Source organism: Phlebotomus papatasi, chromosome 3 (genome assembly GCF_024763615.1).
Source record: "Phlebotomus papatasi isolate M1 chromosome 3, Ppap_2.1, whole genome shotgun sequence".
NCBI classification, from domain to species: domain Eukaryota; kingdom Metazoa; phylum Arthropoda; class Insecta; order Diptera; family Psychodidae; genus Phlebotomus; species Phlebotomus papatasi.
The window spans coordinates 67,118,692-67,145,065 of record NC_077224.1 but is presented as its reverse complement, the minus strand read 5'-3'; the positions used below and the strand labels follow the sequence as shown (position 1 = coordinate 67,145,065).

Sequence of the window (26,374 nt, the reverse complement as noted above, 5' to 3'; positions counted from 1 at the left end):
CAAGTTTCTTACCAAAAATTTCCATACATGAGGAAGGAAGAAAACCATCCTTCCGAAACTTTGGTTTATGAGAAAATAAAGGAGAACGAAACAAAGATAAATAGTTTTTCTTCTTTACTCATTTCTTTTGGTTGTGTAGATAAAGTTTTCCACCGGTCTACTTTCGAAGTTAATTATCGATGCTAAGACGGCAATGGACGCTGCTTAGCGATCTCAAAGTATTTCGAATTGTATTACGGTGTACACTAGTCTCAGAATGTTCTACACGATGAGACAAGAAAGTTTTTCTTCGACGACTGTTTTCGAACGCTATTTAGGGGAAGCTAAATAACCCTCTCTGTAGAACAATTTTCTGATTTTAGACTACAGAGAGGGTTATTAATCTGCTTCTAAACAGCGTCCGATCATATGATCGTCGAAGAAAATCTTTCTTGTCTCATCATGTAGAACACCCTGAGACTAATGTTAAAATATTTTTTTTCTTTTTGAAAGACTATTGCATATAAGCATCAAATCTCTAAGTTTGAAGTTTGAAGTATAATATCTACAATACAAATTTAAGATTTTTAATTACTTTCTTTTCAACAATATCAATGGATCTTAAAAAGTAATATATTATCTTGATTCCTCTCGTTCAGTAATAACCTTCCTGATTTGATAGCTCTCTCTAGTTGAGGTTTTTCCTTTACCGATTCGAAGGTATATCAGAGAGAACTTACGAAAGTTCAAACCGACGCTCACAAAAATGAGCAAGTTCAGGAAAAGGACATTTATCTTTGTAAAATTGTAATTCAAACGTTCCAATATCCTGAAATTTCACAAAACTACACAAAAGCTCACTTTTTGCAGCAAACGTTTGCATACTGTTGTTGACATTGTTGACGATTGAAGTGTCAAGAATATCGAAATTCGAAATAGCAGCACAATCAGCGCTACAGCGGCGTGTATGTGAATTCGCACTTTAGGCTTCTGGTAGATTTTCGAATATGTTTGGCTTGGCTTTATCTCTTCGAAAGGTTATTCACTGAACTGAGCCATTTTCTCTAAAAAGCGGTAGCAAAACATCCCAGACATTGCGAAGTGCTCGAACTTGTAACTCAAAAGTACTTTCGCATCATTTACTGTTTACCGGTTCTCAACCGATTTAAACCGATTCATAAATCACTCAAAAGATCCCCCAAAGTAATTTTAAGAGTAATGGACTTGATTTTCGGACAAAAATGACTTATCGGTGCATAACCGGTTCATTACCGAATTATAACCGATTCGAACCTGTTCAATTGCCTCAGAAATTCCAAAACCTTTCCAATAGGCCCAAACATGTTACCATTCGGCTGAGGGATACGCTCTCTAGATCCTTTTTAACCTTTGACCTTGGAAACCCGTTATTAGGAATAATTCAACGGTATTTTCATATAAAAATCGTATGTCGCGTATTCAAGTAATCCCAAAAATGAAAAGGAAATGCATCACCAAGAATATTTGTAGAAAACTAAGACTGTCTTCAGATTAGAGGTTTAGCCCAGTTCCCGAGGGTCTCAAAACCTTAAACACCAATCGATTTTATTGATTTTTCAAAATGTAATCTTTCCGTACAGAAGTAGATCTTGAAAAATTCGAAAATCTATTTGAAGATCCAAAAAAGAGACTTTCTTACTTCTTAATACTTTCGTAAGGTGGCGGAAGTTACATCCTGTTCGAATTTCAAAGCGCTCAAGTGTCAAAATGTGACGGTCTTCACATTGTTGTGAGGAAAAAAACTGAACAACGATGTTTACTGTTCTTGCCCCAGTATTTAATCACTCCATAATCAGTGAGTAACTCTTTTGCCAATTTTTTAGTGTGATATTTGATAAATTTTCCCCACCTTGTTCGAAAATTTAGTATGAAAATTCGAAATTGAATTTGAATTCTTCGGACTTCAACGACTTTTTGTGCAAATTTTCATTTACCTTCCCAGTAACGAAAGAGTTTTGGGTTCGAAAAATTTTGACGGTGGCGACCCCCCAATTTCTTCAGAGCGTGGTGGTCACCATCAAAAACTAATTTAATTCTCTGCGGTGGCCACCAATGCGGCGGCGCTACGGTATTTTCCCCACATTCACCACCAAAAGTTCGGTGTTTGTACAGTAGTACGACGTGTAGGACTCTGTATAGTACTTGTCTTATGGAAAATTTGTACAGCGTGACACAAGACGTTCCTGGAACTTTGTTCCGGATTCGCCTGTCAGATGGCTGATTCCTCAGAGTTTTGTGAATTTTCTTATTAGTGAAAAATGATTAATTAGTGTTTTTTCAAGCAATTGACCAGCAGGATTCCAGAGAACAGTACAGGTACGTGATAATTTGATTGCAGTTCTGTAGAGTTTTTCATTTTTTAGGTCTTAAAAACACTGAAATATAAAAATGACGCTTAGTGAGCGTCCTTTGGTTTTTGGGGCTCGCAAGGCAAATCTTTTTTTTTTAATATTCTTGAAGAGTGCCAAATTCAAGTTAATAGTGTTGTTTAATAAGTAAAAAATATATAGGGGCAGTAGATGAAAAAAAGGTTGCATTAGAAAGTTCTAACCTCACTCTGATTCATTTTCCACCCGGAAGCCCTTTTTTGGGCCCCACATTCAATTTAAGTGTGAGAATTTCCTCAATCTCCGTGGATACGTGTATTATGTTTAGAAAGGATATCTTTGATAGAATTTTTTCTTTATTTTTTTAGACTAATTTAGGGGAACATGTTTTCATTTCTCAAACACTTTTTGTCCGGAAATGTCTTTCCTAGGGTTTCAGATCGTAATTAAGAATGAAAAATAATTGTATTTCTTCAATCTCTGTGGATCTGCGTGTTAGGTTTAAAAAAAATTCAGCTCAATCGAATGAGTTCCAGGTTTTGACAGTTATTCAAAATGGCGGACAGTAACGTCAAATCAAAATGGTGACCGTGCGATCTTATAGATCTCGTGGATCTTACCCTTAGATATGAAGACCTTCATTATTGTTTATTATTAAAAATTGTTGATTTTTTAATATTTATCTAAAAGTGCAAAGTCACCTGCACCTTATCTCAAATGTAAGCCTTTTTTCTTCATTTTTTTAAGTAGTAAAATTTTATAAAATAAATGCTAGTGATACAAAATCCATTCACTAACAACTGATTACAAAAAATTTTATCCATTCACTTCCCTCCTTTCATTTTAAGTAGCGAAAAATAGCGAAAAGATGGTACAAATATTAAAAAGAAATAAATTTAAGGTAGTCAGGAAAAATTATTTTCTCTACGCGTAACACGGATGGCCCAATCGCCTTTAGGGTTGAAAAGGATTTCTTTGGTAGAGTTTTTTCTTTAATTTTTAGAGTAATTTAGGGAAAATGTCTGCACTTTTTAAATACTTTCAGTCCGGAAGTAGCGTTCCCGGGGTTCCAGATCCGAATGAAAATGAAATAATTGTATTGCCTCAATTTCTGGATCTGTGTGTTAGGTTAAAAAATGATATAGTTTTCTCTTTTCTAAAAGTATTTCACAACTGATTCAAATCTTCGAAACTGGACATTGTTGTTAACAACGTGATTGGAAGATGAAAGAACACCCTGGAACTCCACGTACTCAAATATAGTTCAGGTATTTACTTTTAATAAGAAAATATTTTTATATGTGATTTTTAAAACTATTTTGTATCATCATTACAGATAAAACTGGAGCCAGCAGACGATAATCTGTTAAATGACGAGAAGGACGGACACATGTAATTTTGCAAAGGTCTGCTGCTTCAGGTTCGGAGCAATCTTTTCGGAAATATATTTCCTAACACCGTATGTTACCGAAAATGTGCTGAAATAGCTAAATGTTATGAAGAACTAAAGTAACTAAAAATATGTTCTCGGCAGCGATTCGTACATTAATTGCACTGATTTAAATAAATTTTTCAAATGTTCTCCGTTTTGTATGGTATTCGCACTTTTACGATTTGAGTAGCACATTTTGTATTTGGGTATATAAACATTAAATTTTTTCGTATTTTAATAATTAATATTTCAAGTGGAACTTTTCACAAGTAATCTATGATGTTGGAGTTAGATTGGACTGATCATATTTAACATAACTTTCGTTTACAGATATTTGTTTTTCTGATTTTATATCTAAATATAAACCTAATTTCCGTCACTTATTGAGATATAGAAATGTCATTTCCTGAACATATTTTCTGTCTTTCCCTGCGTTGTTTTTGCGTTCGTAAATAATTTTATATTATAACTTTATAAAACTTAACAAAAAATAGTTTAAAGATTTGAGAAAAAAACATCTTTGATGCAAAACATGTCATTTTAGCGCGATTCGCCATTCTTTTAGTAAATACTAGTAATTACACTTAATATTTTTGGAGATTTGACTAAGATTTTTCACAAATGTCACACATTGCATGGATTAATACAAGAACACTTTTTTTGATAAAATATTAATCAATAGTTAATTATTATTGAAAGAAAATGTTTTTGTGCCTAATTATCATCTTATTTTAATTATTAGGATGAATGAAATGCCACTCTTTACTAATCTTTTTAAGAAAATCGGCAAAAAACATTTATGAAAATTTAAAATTAAGGAAAATCTTCAGCACAAACTTTTTAAGATAAAACCGGATTTAAAATGCACACAATTCTCTATCTAATTATGTAATGAAAAATTGAAAAAAACCCAAAAATGTTCAAAATGCCACTAAAATCGCGAAAGTACGATATAATAACATAAGAATTTGTTAAATTTATAATAAAATTAATTAATTATGTATTTTGTAAATTGAAATGCAAATAAATTTAATTTTAGTATATACTTTAGATTTATTATTAAAAATACGGTTAAAACCGGTAAAAAACCGTTGGTCAGTTGAAATTAAAAAAAGGTCGTTATTTTAAAATTCAAAAATTGCGAATTCCCCACAACATTTTCACCACTCAACCCCGAACATAGTTCCTGGAACGTCTTGTGTCACGGTCATTAAAATTTCCATAAGGCAAGTACTATACAGAGTACTACTTGTCGTACTACTGTACAAACACCGAATTTGCGTTACTGGGTTTCATCCAAGACACTATTGGAGAATCAAAATCTACTTGTGATCGGGCTCAATAGGTCATTTGCCCTTTATAATCCAATCCTAAGTCAAAATTTTCCAAAAAATCCTGACTGATAAGATATTAGAGAAGTTAAGCCATATGGCTAAGCCTTAGGTCTGAAGCCCGTATAAGGGTTAATTGATTTTAGGCGTAATTTAGTTTTACATAAATTTCGTTATATTTGAAAATATCCTCCGATTTTAGAAGTGAGAAATTATATCTGTCAATTCTTTGAGTTTTTAAAATTGCAGACTGTTCCACATTGCGTTTTTCCTTATTTATTTCGCAAATTGAAATTTGTGTAAATATTTTAGGATACAGTCTCTATAAATGTAAGATTGGATGTCAGAATGAAAAAAAATCCCTAAATTTATTTGCTATTTGATGCTGAATATAAGGTATAAATGTAAAAATGGTAATATCGATTTCTACATTAGGCTCATTTTCATATTATTCGTATTATTTTCTCTCAGTATCTTCTTATAAAATTTTTATCAAATTGAATTGATATTTTCATGGGATAAATGAATGATACCACTTGACTATACATGGATGGGGTAGAAAGAGAAAGTGTTGAGAGAAGGAGAGATTGTGAAAAAGAAATTGTGTATGACAATATTATTTCTTTATTATATCCTTGGAAAATGTAAAATGTCGAAATACGTATATCGGATTATGATCGTCTGGTGTTGGTAGATATGAATTTATTATGAGTATGGGGTTTTGACTTAAGAAAATGTTAGCAAACTTATATAACAGCTCCTATATATGGTAAATTCATAGCCACATTTACCGCAGAATTTCTGTCTCTATGAGAATATCTCTTTAGAATTTTCTGTGTGTGTATGTGTGGTACAATAAAACTTACCATATTTCACCCACAATACAGTTTTAATTTCAACTATATATAAGTTTGTAATTTCATTTTCACCAGATACAACGCATAGTCACTTTTGAGGTAGAATTGTGTCATAGAGTGATACATTTACTATCGTATTTTGACACTATGCAATGTTTATGCTTGTGGTTTGGGGAATACCTTGTACATGATGCTTTCAAAGGAAGAATTCAATTTCTTATGTTGCAACACTTGAAACATTTCCCTGAAAGTGATTTTCTGTGATAGAAAATATTAAAATGGAACACATATTTCTTTTCATAAAACTACTTAAAATTAAAAAATAAAAGGAGAACTAATGGAAAAACACTGCAAATAAAAACTTTTGATATTTGAGGTTCTTATTATGATATTAATGTAGATGAAGTGTGCCAAATTTCGTCATAATTGCAAAAAAGCACCAAAGTTCTAACTTTGATTTTTTTTAATATACATTGAAATTTTTGATGCTTCTTTTTCATGGATGTTCTTTTGAACTCTAAAAAGTAGTTTACCATCTTTGTTTTCTTTAAATCATTTCCTAAAATATTGAAAAAATGAATGAAAAATACAGATATTGCTTTGGGTAATACTCCGGCCACTTTGAGTGGAATTTCGGCCACCTTGTTTGTGAACACTTTGTGTGAAACAACGGATTGAAAATTTCAAAAGATCATACGGAATGAGTTTAATATTTAGTTTAAAACATTTATAATAATCCACAAGCCCTGATCTCCTTCGTGTAATTGATCCTGAAGACCTGAAGAGTTGACCTTGGTATCCCACATTTATGCGTAGATTTCTATAGCAACTGTGCCTTCCAGAGCCCTTTCAAGACCTTTTCCACGTCATCTTTTTCATAGTGGCATTTCTTTGGTTTTTTAGACATTTTACAGCGTAGAAATTAAAAAAAAAAGAATAACTACAATAATTAGGAAATTTGAGGAAACAAAAAATGTGTCCGAAATAGCAAACATTATGTTCCAAGTAATCCAGTTGCAAAATTTTACTTAGAATTTAAAGAACGATTTACTATTAACATAAACAAAAACAATCTTTATTGAAAATCAATCAGTTTTAATGAAAAATTTGGATTAAAAATCATTCGTACTTCAATACAAAACTGTTAGCATCACAAGCGATCTAACCACATTTTTTGTAAGACTTTCCACAGTGTAGTTTCTGTTACACAATTTTAAATCAAATTATGCCAAAATTTTACATTTTTTTGTGCTATTATTACATTCTAAAAAGGATAAATATTTAAAAGAAAAAAAATCATCGACTATTCGAAGATTAAATCCATAATTTTAATTCATCTAATTGCTTGGCCAAAATTACACTCAAAGTAGCTGAAATTTGAAGCTGGCCGAAATTTTGCACAGTTCCCATTTGAAATTTGAAAATAAATTTGTTTTTCTTGAAAGGAAAGTACAAAAATTTCGAATATTTATGAGTAATAAATATATATTATTATGAGTAATAATTTCGTTTCAAAAATTACCTCGTCCACGGACACCTAAAATTTTTGGAACAAATATGTTACAGATGTAGGAATAATGATGTTATAAAAAAATGTACCAATTTGTTCCTGACAGTGGGAACAAAATAGCCGAGTACAACAAATTCTGTTCCAAATTTCAGAAACCATTTTTGTATGTAACGAAATCATCTCAAATTTGTAGACATTCCAGTCAAAACGGTTCCAAAAAAAAACTCTAACAAAATTGTAACTATATTTCGTAACAAAACTGTAAAGAAAACTTTTTGGAACAAACAAATATCTTCTCTAGGTACAAATTCATTACAAAAACATTTGTTCCAGGCTTGTTCCAATATTTTGGTCAGTGTCCTGAAGTTTTTACCGTGTAGGTTTTAAATTGGCCTAAAAATGTTGCTTCGTATTCTCCGATAAAGGCATTTTGTAGTGTTAAAATTTTTTATTTTTTATTTTAAATGAAACACGCGTCACAATAAATAAGCTGAATTGAAAAGTAACAGTTTTTTTTAGTTTTGTTTGATTTTTAAGTTAGTCGTGAGGACCTTCCACACCTTTAAGTACTGAAAATTTCCATATGTTCTAGATGACTTGAATTTGAGTGAGAACTCCTTAAAGCCTTTCTCTTTTTTAGTTAATAGACATGCTAATTGTATAGTGACACTTAAATAGTTGTGAATTAAAAAGTCAATATCTTATTTTATACTCCCTCCGTCCCGAAAAAAGTCGTACATTTACTAGTACATTTTATATGAAAGAATGTACGTCTTTTTTTGGGACATAAGGAGTATTATTTTCCACTAGGGGAAAGTGCTCTGCCTTCGAACGTTGATGCCTTCGAATAATGTTAATTTTCTTTTATTTTTTCTAAAGTACTTATACATTTCTATTGAATATTAGTTAGCTTCTTATCAATTATTGATATTTATATAAAAATCATGTCTAAATTTTTTAGGAAAAGTAAAAGATAATTCACATTATTCGAAGGTATGAATGTTCGAAGGGAGAGCAATTTTCCTTATACTTCTTAAAATACATTAGATTTTTTTTTTGCAAAATTTAGAAATATATTAGGGATTTTCACATCTATCCAGGAAGTTTTTTTTAGTGATTTTATAAATGGCAAAAAAATATGTGAATGAGAGGTAGCTAATATTTTTCCACGAGCTCTCAGGAAACCTAAAAGATTTCTAATCAGCACATTATTTGAAATTTACGTTCTACAACTTTGCCAAAACCACTATGCTCTATCTTGAAAAACAATGTGCTTTCCATGCAATTCTCTAAAAGATGATTTTATGGTGTGAAAGTTCTCAAAAATGCTAGGGAAAGCTAGTGATAAGCCTAGAATAGCACTTTGTGTGAAATTTTTAACGTGAGCCAACTTGATTCGATTTTGAACTGAAGTTTGGACACGTAATGCAATACTTTAGTTCGACCCAAATTCATGATGTAGTGCTATTTTTATAATTTAAGCTAAACTTTCCAGGGTCACAATCATCTCTGCATTTGAATCTACAGGGCATGGGAATTACAACTTAATTCCTGTAGAAAAAAAAAATAATAATGCACATTTCGAACTCTTCTTGTGTGAAAGCATAGTTCATCTAGTAATGTTGTCAGGGACAGTACTCTTTCTTCGAACGTTCATGCTTTCGAATAATGTGATTTTTTTGTAAAATTATTCTGTGGTTTCTGCCAATCATCAATATTGTAAAAATAATTGAAATTATGATTTATTTCCTGCTCTCTTCATGACATAATATTTTTTTTGGGATTTTGCTATATACCTTGTCCAAGACATCATATTCCAGAAAACAATGTTTATGAAGAGAATCAGTGTCTCCTTGCTAACACTGATTCTGTTGTAATGAATATTTCTGTGATAATATTCCAAAAACCATGGTGCTTTATTATTAAAATAAGACTAACGTATTAAACAAAAATTCACACAGAAATTATAATATTATATCGATTTTTAATAAAATCTTCACAGAATCCGAGTAAAAACGACCAAATTGCTAAACGTTTCGTTCGAAAGCTGTGTGGATTTTATATTCAATTTTAACCGTTTTGTGCTGAAACTGTGCGCTTTTTATTTGCAATTTTAAGCTTTTCGTGTTAAAGCTATGAGTGTATTACATACAAGTGAAATCATTTTAAGCTTAAGTTGTGCGGGATTTGATCATAATATTAACCGTTTTATGCTGAAGCAGTGCCGGTTCTATGACTAAGCCTTGGGTCTGAAGCCAGTATTTTTTACATGTAAAATATAAAAAAATATTTTTTACTATGTAAAGGCACGACCCTGCCCACACCGGTCGAATCGAGGAACCCGGTCGAGTAAGGGTATTTTACCTTATATTATGCGCCATCTTTTGAGTGATTTATGTATCGGTTGAGAACCGGTAATCATCAGAAAATGATGCGAAAGTACTTTTGAGGGACAGCATCTAAGTTACGAGTTCGAGCATCTCGTAAAGCGTGGTACGCTTTGCCACCCTTCTTTAATTGGATTTGTATTTGAAAATCCTATTTCATGCATTTGTGAGATGTTTTATGAAGCAGTAATAAGATGGTAACAAATCACAAAGAAAAACAACAGAGAAGCAAAATGTTCGATATAAAAATCCTTTGCTAATTTAAATTGACATTTTCTATTAAAGGAAAAAGAGTTACATTTTTTTTTCTTTATGGTGCTATATAATTTACATAATAAGTTGTTTACTGAAAGTTTAAAGACTAGCTCATCATGTGGATGAGACAACTTAAAAATTGTCACGATGGACGTCATAATCTTAAATCTTCCTGTAATAAAGTCAAGAAGCCTCAACGGGCTGGCCATAAAAAGGAGGTTTTTTCCATTGTTTACAATAACTCTGTACAGAAAATGGAGGTGTACGTAAAAATTTATTCTTTTCATGTTTACGTGCTGCAAAGTTGGGGAAGTAAATTACTATAAGAGTTGCATAAAAGCTCATGCAAAATTGGGTCAAGTTGGAAAAAGCATCTTGGAAAATTCTGTAATTTCTTAACTCTTTTAGCACTTGTATAAAGGAAAAGCACTATTGTGTACAAGGGTTAAACTCTCTTGAGCCTCTGATGAAATGTTTAAGACAAAAAAGTTTAAATTTTGTACAAATTAAAATAAAGTTTTGTACGATCTTTTGAGAACATTTAAAAGCCAATATATTTAATTCTTTGATCAATTCTTTGAAATACATTTTATATTAAGAGTTTTATGTACTATTGTACACTACAAAGTTTGGATTATAGGAAATTTTGCTAAAAGTAAAATAGAGGAAATTCGAAACTTAAATCTCTAATTTCATTTCTCAAATGGATTTTTCCTTCTTAAATTGTTTCAATACATACAATATATGGATTTTCAGAGCTACAAAGCTTTTGGGTCAGCAAAAGTATATTACTCTATAAAACCAATTCACTGCAAATATATATAGAGAGGAAAAAGTTTAACCGTCCATCCTCCGTGTCTCGAATTTTCCCGGTAGAATGTTATTAAACATGGAAAATTCTTCTTGCAATTAATGACACAGAATAAAGTGCAAATTGTACTTCAATAATTAAACTAAAGTGTAAAGTAAAACTTTTAGCTTTGCAATTTTAGTCAATCAGCAGTGGTGAAATATATCAGAGCTTTTTCTTTATCATCATTTGGTTCAGAAAGTCTTTCTACGCTAAATTCAATGAGTGAGGAAATTTCTTAATAGAAAACTTGTCTTTTATCTCAAAAACTTAGGGAATGAGGAGTTGAAAGAGACTTTGCAGCTTTGCAGAATACTCGAATTCATGTCTTAATTGCTATAGGTGCAGTTTTCTGTTTTTTTTTTTCAAGTCTCTATCTCTCACAGTTCACATGCATCCCTATTTTTTTCTTACTTCATTTAGTAAAACCTCTTTCATTGCATTTTCCGATATTAAACAAAGAAAATAGAAAAAAAACGGAAGAAGAAAAGGCACAGAAAAAGCGTCAGAGAATGAATTGACTACAATAAATTATTTCCATACCACTAGAGTATTGAATAAAGTTTAGGTAGAAAGAAAGGAATTGGAATGTGCAAAAGAGGATAAAGAAAAAAAATCAGAAATACTTTTAACCACAAAAAGTTAATTTATATTGTAGAATTATATATAAAAGCATTGAAATCTACTGGAAGACAATAAGAATACTTTTATATCTACCGAATATATGTATATATACTGTAAAACTATTCATGTGGACGAAAAAAGAGCAACATTTTGTGCACCATATTGTCCCACAGTCTAATAAATTTAATAACTTTGGGTGCACTGTGACACTTTAGAGCTCAAAAAGGTGCACTCACTTTTCTTTGACCATTTAAAGTGCAATTAAAAGTGTACGAATTAAAATTTCATGTTTCAACTCCTATTATAGTGTATATAAAAACTGTTCATTTTCATCCCAGACAAAAAGAGCGAGAGAAAATTTGCAGAATACTCAAACTTTTTTGGTATATACTAGTTTATTATATTCGTAATAGGGAAAAAATAAAGTAAATGGGTAAAGGCGGCAACATCAGTATCGAAAACTTCTTCAACAAAAATTGAAATTTGGTTGGCAAAAAGTGGTTAGTAAAATTAGGTTTGATAAAAGAATGGTTAATTTTGTCAGTAACAGAATGGAATTTGGTCAGGAAAGATTCAAATTTGGTTAATTGAAAAACAGATTTCATAAATATTCAAATATAACAGTAAAATTATTTGAATTATAGTGTAAATTTTGGTAAACGAAAAATACGGTAAATTTTGTTTTCTCTACTACATTTTTGTATATTACAAATTTTTATTGATCGAAATTGAAAATTTTACTCTGACCAAATTTAATACTATATCTACAGAGAGAAAAAGTTAATGACTCACTTAGAGTTATAGTCCAAGATTGATTTTTATGGCTCCGGCACACCTGTTACATCAGGAATATTTCATGAAGTCGAAATTCACATCCCTTCTCAAAATATTTTCTGTCTGTCCCACTCTTTCGGATTCAAAATTGGATTGACCTAAATTTAATTTGGCGAGAAGAGTGCTAATGGCTCCGGCACACCTTTCAGATCAGTAAAATTTCATTAAATCAAAATTCACATCACTTTCTATCTCAAACGTTTTGCGTATGTCTATCTCATTCATTCGAACTTCAAATTCGACTGAGCTAAATTTAATTTGTTTTGTTTAAAAGAAGAAGAAGAGTGCGAAAGAATGGAATAGACTGATGCAATAGATTTTGGGAAAGAAAGGGATGTGAATTTCGACTTTATGAAATTTTCCTGATCTAAAAGGTGTACCGGAGACATAATTAACAAAATTTGATTATTCGGACAAGGTTTGTCCGACCAAATTTAATTTATTTACTGGCCAAAATCTATTTTTATTGCCCTAGATTTATTTATTTATTTATTTTATACGAACCATATTTGATTTATTCTTCCGAGAACGACTTTTAGATCAAGAGTTATTTCATGAAATCAAAATTCACATCCCATTCATTCTCGAATGTTTTGTATTATTTTTATTTCTCTCTTTGGTATTCAAATTTGAATTAAACTAATTTGAGTTTATTTTGATGTTCAAAAGAAAAAGAAGACTGCTAAACTGTATCTTTCATAACATTTTGTTTTTGAGTCCTCAATTTAGACAGGAAAATCGTTTTGCTATGTTTTCGGAACTTAGATCGCCATATTCATGATTGAACACCTTTTAGATCAGGAAAAATTCATGAAGTTAAAATTTATATCCTTTTTATTCCCAAACGTTTGGCACGTGTCTATCATGTTCTTTCGCTCTCAAAATTGGATTGAACTAAATTGAATTTCTTGTGGGGCGTTTACTAAAGAAGAAGAGTTCAAAATATGGCTACAAAATTATTGATAATATTTCCAGCGTTTCCAGCACACCTTTTAGATCAGGAAAATTTTGTGAAGTCCAAATTTACATCGCCTTCTTTCATAAACCTATTGCATACGTCTATCTCACTCTTTCGCACTCTTGTTCTTATTTTAAACATCACAATAAATTCAATTTAGCTGAATCGAATTTGGGGTGCTAAAGAATGAGATAGACATATGCAAAACGTTTTTTCCTGATCCAAAAGGTGTGCCGGTGCCATAATGAAAAATATTATGAAATTTTCCTAATGTTAAAACACTGAGAAAAAAAAGAGGGTGCGATTAACTTTTTTTTCTTCATAACTTTAACACTTTTTAGGTGTAAAAATATATCAACATTTTTAATGTTAATTTTACACCCTTTTGAGGGTAAAATCAACATGAAAAAGGTAACTTTAACCCCCAATACACATAAAAAGGGTAATATTTACACCGATTTTGGATCAATACTGCAGGGTAAAATTAACATTTCCGGAATGTTATTTTAACTTTTTCGGATTCCTCTCAGTGAAGAGTGTCTGCCAGACCAATTGCTGATTAAATATAATATTTTACCGGCTTTTTGGATTAATTTACTGCTGAAAAAAGAGATGACAAAACGTTCCAGGGTTTGCGAAGTACTTTCGTATCATATACTGTATACCGGTTGTCAATCTATTCAAACCGATCCATAAATCACCCTAACCCGCAAAATAGTTTTAAGATTAATTGATTTGATTTTCGGTTAAATATTACTTATCGGTTCATTACCGGATAATTACCCGTTCACAACCGATCTGAACCGACTTATAAATCACTTAAAATATTGTCCAAAATACCCTATGAGTACATATAATTGAATTTCTGATAAAAATTAGTTATCGGTTATGAACCGGTCCATAACCAATTAGAATCGGTTTAGGCTTGTCACGAATTCCAAATCCTTTCTGTCAAACTTGTTTCACCCGTCAAACTTTAATTCTTCCTCATGAAGAGTTCCATTTTAGACTTAAAATTTTTAAAAAAAACAGTTTTTTTTAAAATAATTTTTAAAAATTTTTTTAAAGAATTTTTTTAAAAAATGCTCATAATGTGTAGACAGCATTAGGAAGCAACAATATTATATCTGACCCACTTTAGATTTGGAGCATTAAAAATATGTAAAATAGCCACGAAGAAGATACAAAACAAAAACATAATTGTAATGCACAACATTGCCACAAATTTAGAATAATGCTGTCATTTTGGTGATTACACTTTCATAGTTTTGTGGCAAATTTTCCAAAGAGTGTACCATTAATATTTTGCTTTGTTTTTGCTTTAATCACATGGATTTTATGTACAATTGAGAAATTCTTTATACAAAGAAGCAGAACAAATTTTGATACAAGTTGTATCTCTTTATTTGAGACCAGAGAAGATTTTCTTTGATAAGATTTAGTGGAATTTAGCACATTAAGTCAGTAGATAATAAATATATTACTAGTTGGAGAGGGAAACAGAAAGAGCTGTCGACAAGAAGGTCATGAGCTGCTCGAGGTGCTTATGACTCGGAATGCGCGCAAAGTGCAAAGACGATTGTTAGCTGAATTTTGGGAGTAAGAACCGCGTCGAGACGACTGATCTTGAGAGTCAGGATTGGATAAAATTACCTCGATACGATTCTTTAATCCCAAAATTCTATTTGCAATCGAATTTGTATGCATTTCGAGTTACAAATATCCCAAGGACGTCTGTAAAGAATTTCAGCTACCATATGCTCATCTGCGCTTATCACTGGGTTTAGAATGTTACAAATTGAAATTAGGTGAATGACATTTATGGATAATTTGGAAACTGTAAATCAGAGATAACTTTCTTAGATGCTTCATTATCCAGTTTTGTGTCGACTATAAATCTATGATTATAAACATAATGCAATATAATACACATTATTTAGTGTACTATCCTTCAATTCACTTATAGTGTCAAATGTATTGTGGATTATGATAGCTTCAATTCTCACAAATTAATTGATTAATGTAGTGTTATAAATTATGAACAAAACTTTGTGTAATATATAATAGTACACTACTTACTAGATTGTCAAATTCAATAACACCTTTGATAAATTGGTCATTTTTTGCAATATTCCGGCATTTGAGTTTTGCAAAATTAAATTTATTTAATCAATATTTTATTTTGCAATTATGAAATACTGCAATACGAAAAATAATATAGAAATATGTTGCATTAAGTGAAGTAGAGAAAACCGGGGTACCATTAGCCAGGGGTAGAATTAGACAATGGATTTTTCTCGTTGTCCTTAAAATGTACAATGAGCAAAGTATTTTTAATGAAAGTAGGAACACATCCCCATATTCCCAGAAAACAGTGAAACAATATTTGGTATCTCCAGTTTAAAACTTCGTCTGAAAAACTGGTGGCTATTAGTACCCCGAAAGTGACTATATCCTACTCAGGCCGGGACACGTATACCTAATTTGTCATACTTTTTTCATTATCCTCTCTAGAAAAAGTCAAGGATTTTAGAGTTTTGAACTACACTGTTTCATACAGACAATATCCCAATGCTATTTATGAACCATGAAAACATTAGACAAACCTTATAATTTTTTCCACAAATCATGCACGAAAAAAGAGCTTCATTTGCTGGCTAAGAGTACCCCGGTCTCCCCAACTTGACTTTCATATCAGGGGTAACATCTACCGGATATTAGGTGAAATTCTTAACAATCTCACCTACTATAATCCTAACAAAATTTCATGTCGTCCGATCGAGCTCAAACTTGGCCAAAACGTGTTTCAGCACTTCCTGATCACGAATATATATGTGGCTATTTTACGTTCCCGGCCGGCCGGCCGGCCGGCCGCTCTTTGGAGCTTAATAGCTCCTAAACTAAAAAAGATATCGACTTGCGGTTTTCGGCAAAGGTTATATATCGGGTGAAAATTGCAACTTGGTGCATTGACCCCCCACCCCCCACCCCTCCTTCCGCCATTTTGAAGACCCCCCTTTTTTTGTTTTCTCAATAGCTCCGCCCCTATGGCATCGAGCGGGCTCAAATTTTAGTATGTTATAGCTGGGCCTTAGAGCTTTCCATCATTACCAAACTTAAGGTCCCCCGACCCCCCTGACCCGAGCTATAAGGGTCCAAAATAAAATTTTTAAAATGGTCATAACTCCGGTTCTAATTCTCAGAATTTAAAAAGTGAGGGCTTTTTGAAAAGCTCTCATGAAATGCCACTTCCCCTTCTAACATCGGAAGTTCATAAAACCACCGCTAGGGGCGCTATTATTAAAAAGAAAATTTTTAAATCTTATAAGTTAAATAACTCAAAAATTCCATTGTGCATCGGGCTGAAATTTTAGTATGTTGTAGCCGTTGATTATACCTATCAAACAAAAAAAACCTTAAGTCGATCTAAAACCCCTGACCCGAGCTATAAGGGGTCAAAGTTAGAACATTGACCGGCCTCTATCTCCGGTTCTAACTAACATAGCGACCTAAATTTTACCTTTTTGGTTTCGTCTCGATGAGCACTTTCAGATGGAAGTTCAAAAAGTCACCACAGGTGGCGCTGTGATAGCATCAAAATTCATCGAAATTCAAAGTCACTTTTCTCAAAAACGGCATTGTGCAAGTTAATGAAATTTCAGTATGTTGTAGTCCAGTCTAGGACGTTTCCAAAATGGTGCGTAAGCGCGCTGTGGTTAAAACAGAACCGGAGATATGAGGGGTCAAAGTTCACAAAATTCAAAAAATCATATCTTCGGTTCTATGTGACCGATTTTGATGAATGAGGGCTTAAACGAAAGATCTCACCAAATGCTACAACTTTCTAGAATATTTGAACTTCGTGAGACCAACACCAGGGGCGCCACAGTCGAAAAACCAATTTCAATATCACATAACCTCAATTATCTCGACTGTCGCTAAACCGATTTTGATGATTACTTCGACACAATTATAGAACACATTTGTCTCTACATTTCGTCCATACATCATTTTCCGCTCAGACTACGCTATCACTCCGATTTTGCCGTTTAAGTGTGAAAAAATTGATTTTTCCCATAATAACGCTTTGAAATCACTCAGATGCCAATTTGACTGCCTCTACTCCACAAAGACACTTAAAATATGGTTTTAAATGGAAAGTCCCACAAAATACAACAATTCTTTGATATAGTTGAAGTTCAACAAATGACTACTTGGGGAACTCTGGATGAAAAAACAAGTTAAGAAAAAAAAACTCGCTTATCTTGGCTTCTGAGTAATCGATGAGATCATGTTCTATAGGAAAATTATAGAGAACATTCTGGTCTACATTTCACCCATATATTACTTTTGTGCCAGTTCATCCAAATCCTTGATATTTTGGTTTAAATACGAAATTTGCATAATTTCACGAATTTGATTCAAGATAACTGAATGGCGTCTCCCAACTTCAGCTCTAAATCGAATTTGCATGCATTCCGAGTTAGCTCACGTTAAGAATCTCACCTACATAAGCCGGTTAGGATTATCTGTCCCTTTTTATTATTGATGTTATTTTTTTATTTTTGATTTTGACTTAAATGGCGAAAAACTAAGTAAAGAATAATGCGGGACATGATCTATTGTTGGAAAGATAATTTAAGTAATTCGAAAACAATGATTTTTTGTGAAGAACTCCGTACGAAAAGACAGAACCTACGTTTTCAAACGTGGCTAGCAGTAGAACCAAGGGTGACTTTGTCCCCTGTTTGTAAGCTTGTCTTGAATTCTAGCACTTAAGGTCTTTACCGATCCGATCTACAATGTCTAATCGGTGAGGACCATTCTTACACATTAGAATTAAAGAAAAGTTTACGAACAGTAGGGAGCAAAGTCACCCGTATCTATGGTAACTGCTATGGTATTTTTACTGCTCGAATTCCACGGAGAGAGCAGTATATAATTCCTCGATTTTTTCACCCGCCCAAAATTTTCACCTTCCACCCCCCGGGGACCACTTTTCTCAACAAATCTTCACGTTTCAGACGATTTCTGAGAAACTACGTTACTCTGTTTGTCCATCTGTTCGTCCAGCTGTCACCAGCTCTAGAGGCCAAACGGTAAGAGATAGCGACTTGGGACCTAAGGGGGCCCTCCCCATAAGTCGACCCAAGGATCGTTAACATGCCCCTCATTTCATCCCCACCCCTCTCCTTCCCCTCCAAAACTATGTTTTAGAGATTTTTTGGGGATTGCTCGAAAACGCGTCGTACATTTCGTTTTTATAACCTCTGCACACTAGGAGAAATTTCTTTAAAAAATGTCTTTTTAAAGAAAAGTTCCCCAATACTTGTAGGCAGAAACGTCAGAATTTTTTAAAAAAGGCAATTTTTGACGAAAATTACTTCTAGTGTGTAGACACAGTAGACGGAAATAGCGTAGGTTCTGAACCGGTTCTGAACCGGTTCATAGCCGATAACTAATTTTTATCCGAAAATCGATACTTTTCTTACTTTTGCTTTTACTGATTTTTATGAATAAGTTGAAATCGGTTGAGTACCGATAAACGGTAAATGATGCGAAGTCACGAGTTTGAGCATTTCGCAAGGCCTGGGACGCTTTGCTATCCCTTTTAGTGAAAAAATACCGTTTTTTTTTTTCTTCAAATTGCTCGATATTTCTTGATAAACATGTGTACTTCTCTAGGGAGTCCCGAAAGAGGATGTAAATAAAAAATATTTTTGTATTTTTTAAGACATAATGCAATAACTACTGAAAATTTTATATTGATCGATTCATTAGCAAAGTCTCAAAAAAAAAAATCACAAAAACAAAAACGGTTGATTTTGAGCGTTCAACCAGATATAATCCAAAGAGTTGCCGTTGTGAAAAATTGTATTGGGTAAAATTGAATGTTGTACGAGTTGTTAAATATTGTCTGCAGTTGAATTTCTGAGTACAACCAGTCAATTTTATTACCTGACAGTAGAATATCAAATTGTACGATTCTATTTAATAAATTTATTGCAAATCGAATTTTTAAAATTTTATATATTTTAAAAATTCTAAGCAATTTTGAATTCGCCTTTACATTTGGATAATGCTATTATCTTTGCTCTTCTAAAAAAACAAAGTCAATGATAATGTTTATTGTGTAACGAGGCAGACTGTTCTTCATTGTTTATCACTTTTCCTTGGTGCTGTGCACCCACAAATCGCTATTTCTACGAGAAAATGTGGCAAAATAATATCATACGTGATGCTACTCAATCGATAAACCAGCTCTCTACATTTATACATTTTAGAATGAACAATATCTTCTTATAATTGCTCTTTTCATGGACTACATCTTAAAATGTAGTTCTGCTTTTTCTTTAGAATAATTTTGATAGTTTTCATGGACTTTAGCAAATTATGTAATAAAAAAATAAGTTGTCAAAAGTTGCATTTTCGTGGACAATCGTAAAAGGTTAATTAGCAAAAACACTTTACGTTTCACGTATACATCGTGACGGAATTGTGTTATTCATAGGAATTAAAAAAATAGAGAAAATCGATTCCAAAAGCGAAGGATTAGGTTCTTGATAATTTCGCAAGATGGCTCATGTGTTTTTTATGTTAGAATTTTTAAGAATCTAGGTTGACAATTCTAGCAATCCTCACTGTGTTATACACACTTATGACTTTAGCCGAGAGATGGCTTAACGTAATAATTATAACCAAAATAATGATTTGAATAAATTCCCATCAGTTGTTCATTAATTAAGCCGTTTCTCAGCTTAAGCCGAAAGAAGGATTAGTCAGAAACTGATGAAAATGTAATGATCATTATTTTGATTATAATTACGTTAAGCCGTCTTAAGGCTTAAATCGTAAGTGTGTCTAGACGGCATTAGATCTAAAACCCAGTTTAGAATTTCTAAGGTAAACACACATTATTGCTTAGATTTAAAGAGAAATCAATAGTGAAATGTGGTTAGTTTTCGAGTATGCCAGCTTTCGAATATTGCGTTTCTTTGCTTCGAAAAAAAAATTGAAAATTCGAAATGTAGTTTAAATTTTATCAATATCAATGGCATTTTGTTCTAATAAATTGCCATCTATCTTTTAGCGGACACAATTTTAGGTAGTCAAACTCTTTTTGTGAATAGATCAAGAAATTTACTAACAGTTAACTAATTTAGTTCTCAAATTAATTAATTCTGTATTCATTGCAAAAGCAACAAAAGTATAATCTACATTAGAGTTAATTTTGCAACCAGCAAATTATTCTATTGATAGTGTAAATTATGGTATATTGAGAAAAGGGTTTTTCTGCTGATGACTTTCCCCTTTTATTTTCCATATTATTCTTGGCCATTAATTAAATTTCCTCTTTTTTTGGAAAGGGAAAATTGATGTAGACAAAGCAGAAAGACATGAAAGTTGCATTAAATTTAAAAGTTGCACAATAGAGTTCAATTCATAATATTAATTCCGTGGGATTTTATTGTAAAGCAGCTCCTTCAGTATAATTCTCTCTTTGTACAATTTGAGACATTTTGAAATGTGTATAACAGTGGCAATAATTCAATTAGGGACAATTACTCTAAACTTTTATGTCTGTTTTTTTTCCTTTTAAGAAAACATAAAGAAAAAACTAATATAGAATAACTTAACAAATTATAGTCATTCGCGCATTAAGTAGGGACAGCGTAAATAACCTAATTTAGACCATGATCCAAATTGGGAATCATTCACAACTGCATATGGGAAAACAAAATTCATTCTTAATAAATACAATAATTAATTATTTCTTTAAATGCAGAATCTTATTATCAGTAACTTTGGGCTCGAGAAAAATCGAGAATTCATTCATATTGTAAGTTTGATGGAAAAGGAAAAAATGTTAAATCAAAAGGACTTAATGACTTTACTTAAAAAACGGCATAAATCCTTCTAATCCGATTTAGATGATTTTTAGTGATTCAGTTAGATGATAAATTTTTCATTAGTTCTTTTAAAGTGAATATCACCTTTTTTAAAGGCAAAAAGACCTAAAGGACTTTCAATTCTTCTTTAAATCACGCTTCACAAACTTTAAAAATTTTATAAAATTAGGGATATTCCAAAATTTACAGTTAATGTTGATTAAACTAAAGGATTTCGTAAGCTGAAACTTTACTCAAAATATCAAGAAGATTTTTTTCTTGAAGGTAAATGCTGAAAAATGAATCAAAATTGGATACTAATTGCTCTTTTATGAGTCTCAAAAACTGTTAATCCAATGTTTCTTAAAAATTAATCGAAAATTCAATGCTAAACCGATTTGGATTATTTTGGGGCAGATGTAAAAAGCTTGAGAGATTCCCTAAAAGCCTTTCGAATATGAAATTTTAAGTTGTTTTGAAGAACAGATGGCCAGAAACTTTTCCAAAGTCCTTTCATTAGCATTAATCTATTAAAAGATTTAATATAAGATTTTGTGTAGTGTTTCTTAAAAAAGAAATTTCTATAAATCTGTTTTAATCCAAATTGGATGGTTTTGGACTTTTTGGAAAGGTTATAAGATCCAACAAAAGCGCTCTTGGACCAGTAAAAGCGCTTTTACTAATGAGCTAAATTTTAGCGGCCTTAAGTCATTTTTAGTTTTGTGTATTTTTTTTTATAAATGTGAAAATATTGTGTTTGCGAGGGGAGGGGTTGTTACGACCGTCATCCCGGTACGCCCTTAATCGTGAAGATCATAAATACGTAGCTTACTGAGAGAAATCCGAAAAAGTTAAAATAACATTCCGGAAATATTAATTTTGTCCTAGAGTATTGATCCGAAATAGATGCAAATATTACCTTTCATTAGGGATTAAAGTTATACGTTTTCATGTTAATTTTACCCCTGAAAAGGTGTAAAATTAACATGAAAAAATGTTGATATATTTTTACTTCTGAAAAATGGTATCGTTTTTTCGAAAAACAATTCTCTTTTCTTTTTGATTGAAATTACCTTTAATGATAGTTTCGTCATCCATCAAAATATAGCTTAGAAATCCTTTGAGGAATTAATCGTTAAGTTTCCTCATCCTTGTTTTTACACTTTGTCGTTGTTCGTCTGTCAGATGGGAGCAGCCTGAGGTTTGTAGGTTATTAAGCCATTTCCTTCTTTTGATTTTCAGGATCAAGGTCCAATTTATTCCCATCTCAATCTTTCCATGCCTATATCATGCATGGAAAGTTTGAGTTGCTTCTGGAAAAGCTCTAACACTTTCTTTTTCATCCTCTTGTCTTAAATCTCAGCCTTTCGATCATTTTCCGGTCTTCCGAGTAACAGTCTTGTGTTCCTTAAACCGAATTTTACCCTCCCAGACGGTGGAGCGGCACTTACCTCTCAATTTCGTAATTTTGACAAGGTTGAATCGACATTTTTGGTGAGAAATGAAAATAAATAAGTTTTTGTTTATCTGGCAAAAATTTACAAACAAATACGAACAAATGACAAAATTTTACGAAATATTTCTTGTGTGTTTCCGAACATTTACGAACAAATGTTTGTAAAAGTACAAAAAATGTTCGTCAAATGATAATTTTACGAACAATGTTGGTGAAAAAGTACAAAATTTTACGAACTTGTTTTTGGGTTAAATGATTCACGAGCATTTTGTAAGTCCCTCATAGAAATTCACAAACATTTACGAACAATTTTACAAAATATTTTTTTCTGTGCAGCACTAGTTCTGGCTATCGAATGCCGTTCTTTATTGGAAACAATTCCAAAGAGACCGTGTGATACAAATAATAATAATGGTTGATATACAGACATGTCCCAAAAATTGTTTTACAACAATTGCAGTATAACTCGCATTTGGTTTCTTGAGATGAGTGTCAACTTTTAATCTTAGCATACTCTCCATTTTTTTGCAATGACTCAGTTAAAAATTAATATTTTTAACAAGAAGCACGTCACAGTTGGAAATTTTATCCTAATACGCAAATACCATTTAATCATTCGTATAACGATTTTTCAAAGTCAAAATTGAAAAAGGCTGTAGAGAATGTATTTCTCAACCAAATTGTATCATATTTGGCATCGTTGGAAAGGTCTTGGAATTCTTGACAAGTCTGAACCAATTCCAATCGGTTATGAACCGGTAATGAACCGAGTCATTACCGATAAGTAATTTTTATTCGAATTTCAATAAATATTACTCATATGGTTTATTAGGAAATGTTCTGAGTGATTTTTATGAATAGGTTAAAATCGGTTGAGTACCGGTAAACGGTAAATGATGCGAAAGTACTTTTGAGGTATAGTATCTAAGTCACGTGTTCGAGCATTTCGCAAAGCCTGGGATGCTTTGCTATCTCTTTTTTTCTATTTGTTGTGGTATTTCAATAAACTTCAACTTAAACTTTACAAAGTTTTAAAAAATAACAGTCATTTTCTCAAAAAAGATATTAAGATATTAAGTATACTTTATAGAGGCCTGTCAAACATCAGTACAATTTTTTTCGGTACTATATTTTCATCTATAAATCAAGGAAAAAATACTTATACAAACAAGTGTAATTTTCATCATCCACTGAGAAAAAAAGAGGCTGCGATTAACTTTTTTTCGTCATAACTTTAACACTTTTTAGGTGTAAAAATATATCAACATTTTTTAATGTTCATTTTACACCTTTTAAGGGTAAAATCAACTTGACAGAAGGGTAAATTTAACCCATAATACACCTAAAAAGGGTAATATTTACACCGTTTTCGGATCAATACTTCAGGGTAAAATTAACATTTCCGGAATGTTATTTTAACTTTTTCGGATTTCTCTCAGTGTCTTTAAGAGATGCAGAGGCACTGTCCCTAATTGAATTTCTGCCACTGTACATTTTATTCTGCCACTTTTCCACAAGCTTTACCAAAATGTCTCTCAATTTTAAAAGCGGAGAATAAGAAAATAATCTTTTTTTTTTATATTATATTTTTGTCCTTTGCTACATCTCAATCTATCCATTATTCTTGTTTTTATTGTAGACGGAAAGTCGAGCACCAGCAGCGGGTTTGGGTACAAAAGCGAGTGCTTTTGGTCCTGGAGACGATTACAAATCCTACATAAAACGTATGATGAAGACGAGATATGAACAAGTGGATATCAAGGATTAATTTTATTGTGGAAATTCTATTGGGGGGGGGGGAGTTGGATTAAGTGGAGAATCACCGTGAGTATAGATAAATGTAACTTATCTTTTATATAATACAATTTGTATAAATTTTGCTAATATATAAATCGTCCCTTCTTTTTCTACGAAAAAAAAAACAATATGTCCCTGAATGTGTGAAAAATAATTTTTTAGAGAATATTAAGATATCACATTTTAGAATTTAATTATAGAGAAATAAAATGAAAATTAAGGGAAATTCTTTTGCATATTCACGCTTTTCGCAATGTGTTTTTATGGGAGAAAAAAAAAGTAATTAAGGAAACAATGATGATAAATTTCCAATAACAAAATTATACAGAAATGAAAAATTAAATGATAATTTTTTTTTGTGGATTTGTCCTGAATAAATGATGAATATTGAAAAAAAATCTCCTTACCTGTATGAATGAGAAATAATCTGAATAAATATACTGAAATGAAATTCAACGTTTGGAATATTTGCGTCTCATTGAATATTCCATGTGATTGGTTAAGAGGAAAAATCGTTGGAAAATCAACGTATTTTTTCTTCAAATTTTTTTTTTTAGTTTTATATCTCCCAAATATGCAGCTGTGTGAGGAATTAAGTGAGGAATGAAAAAGGCAAATTGCAATCTGTCGTGAAGTTTTCATAGCATAAAAATTATTCAGTTGATCTGAGTGAAAATTTTGTGGGAGTTCTTTTTATCGTGTGCACACCGGAATCTCATTTCATTATTACACTTTAGTCCATCTCAGTAACTGATTGCTATGCGGCTATGACATTGTGGATCTTTTGCTATCTGAAGAGAATTATAGTGCTACAAAAACAGTTTAATCGATTTGGACTTTTATTCTTGAATTTCTGTCAAAATTTAACATAGAGAAATTTTACCATGGAGGTTTTTTCCCACATTTTTTCATCTTGTGGATTTGAAATTTCCGATTTGTTTGTCTTTTAATTATGGGCATTTTCGGTTCTGAGGCATAATTGCAACCTATTTTTTGAGAAAAAATAATCGAACAACGATGTGTGAACTAACTTTTAGAACAAACTTCGCTGCTACACTTTTTATGCACAAAACATTAAAAAGCCCAAATAAGCTTGGGGTAACTGAGATTCTTTACAGGCGACACCTTGAAGTGCCTGCTTAACCGTTACGGTCGTCAAAGTCAGTTTTCATCCCTAAATATCAACTCAAAATCGAATTTTCACGTATTACGAATTGCGCGCATTTCGAGGTCGCTTGTAAAGAATCTCAGCTACCATAAGCTTATCTGGGCTTATCACTGGTCATTTTCTATTTTAAATAGTCTAAGTGAGGAAGGCCAACAAAAGAAAAAAAAAACTTTTATTGATATCGGTTAATAAACATTAGAGTCAATTTCGGTATAATAAGGGTCGGGGCATAGTGCGTTGGAGTAGTTACACTGATAAAAATGAAAGGATCACCGATGATCCTTTGAAAAGGTCACTGTTTTGACACGTATTTAACTCCGGAATAAACGAATAAAAGCAATGAAAAAGTCATTTTTGGTGTTCGCTCAGATGAGAGAAATATGAAAGGAGTAATAAATTTTCGATAAAACGTAATCTAATCTTGATAAATGTGCATACAACATTTCAGAAGATTCAAGTGAACCTTTCAAAGGATCAAATATGATCCATTTTTAATGAAAAGGGTCAATTTGATCCTTTTTTACCAGTATACGGGTGGAACTAATCGTTAGAAAGATCTCGTTCTCACATGAAATATACTAAAATTTCAGTAAAATCGCTTCATAAACACCGAAACTACGATTCTGTCAAGATATTTTTGGTTATAGCTCAGGCCAGGAAACATCTAGAGAGAAGTGTGAC

At 31.9% G+C, this 26,374-nt stretch overlaps 1 protein-coding gene and 1 long non-coding RNA gene across 2 annotated transcripts in view; both read left to right on the top strand.

Moving 5' to 3' along the window:
• The window catches only part of LOC129807263 (RNA-binding protein 5-B), a 98,226-nt gene extending 73,250 nt beyond the window's left edge, over positions 1–24,976 (top strand). Inside the window, exon 10 of the mRNA XM_055856410.1 lies at positions 24,368–24,976. Within this exon, the coding sequence (XP_055712385.1) occupies positions 24,368–24,496 (129 nt within the window). The 3' untranslated portion in view covers positions 24,497–24,976. The remainder of the gene's footprint in view (positions 1–24,367) is intronic.
• Positions 1,970–4,133, top strand: LOC129807269 (uncharacterized). The gene is made up of 3 exons (XR_008752253.1): positions 1,970–2,334; positions 3,509–3,613; positions 3,682–4,133. It is a non-coding gene; the product is annotated as an uncharacterized LOC129807269 (long non-coding RNA).
• Positions 24,977–26,374: the final 1,398 nt, after the last annotated feature.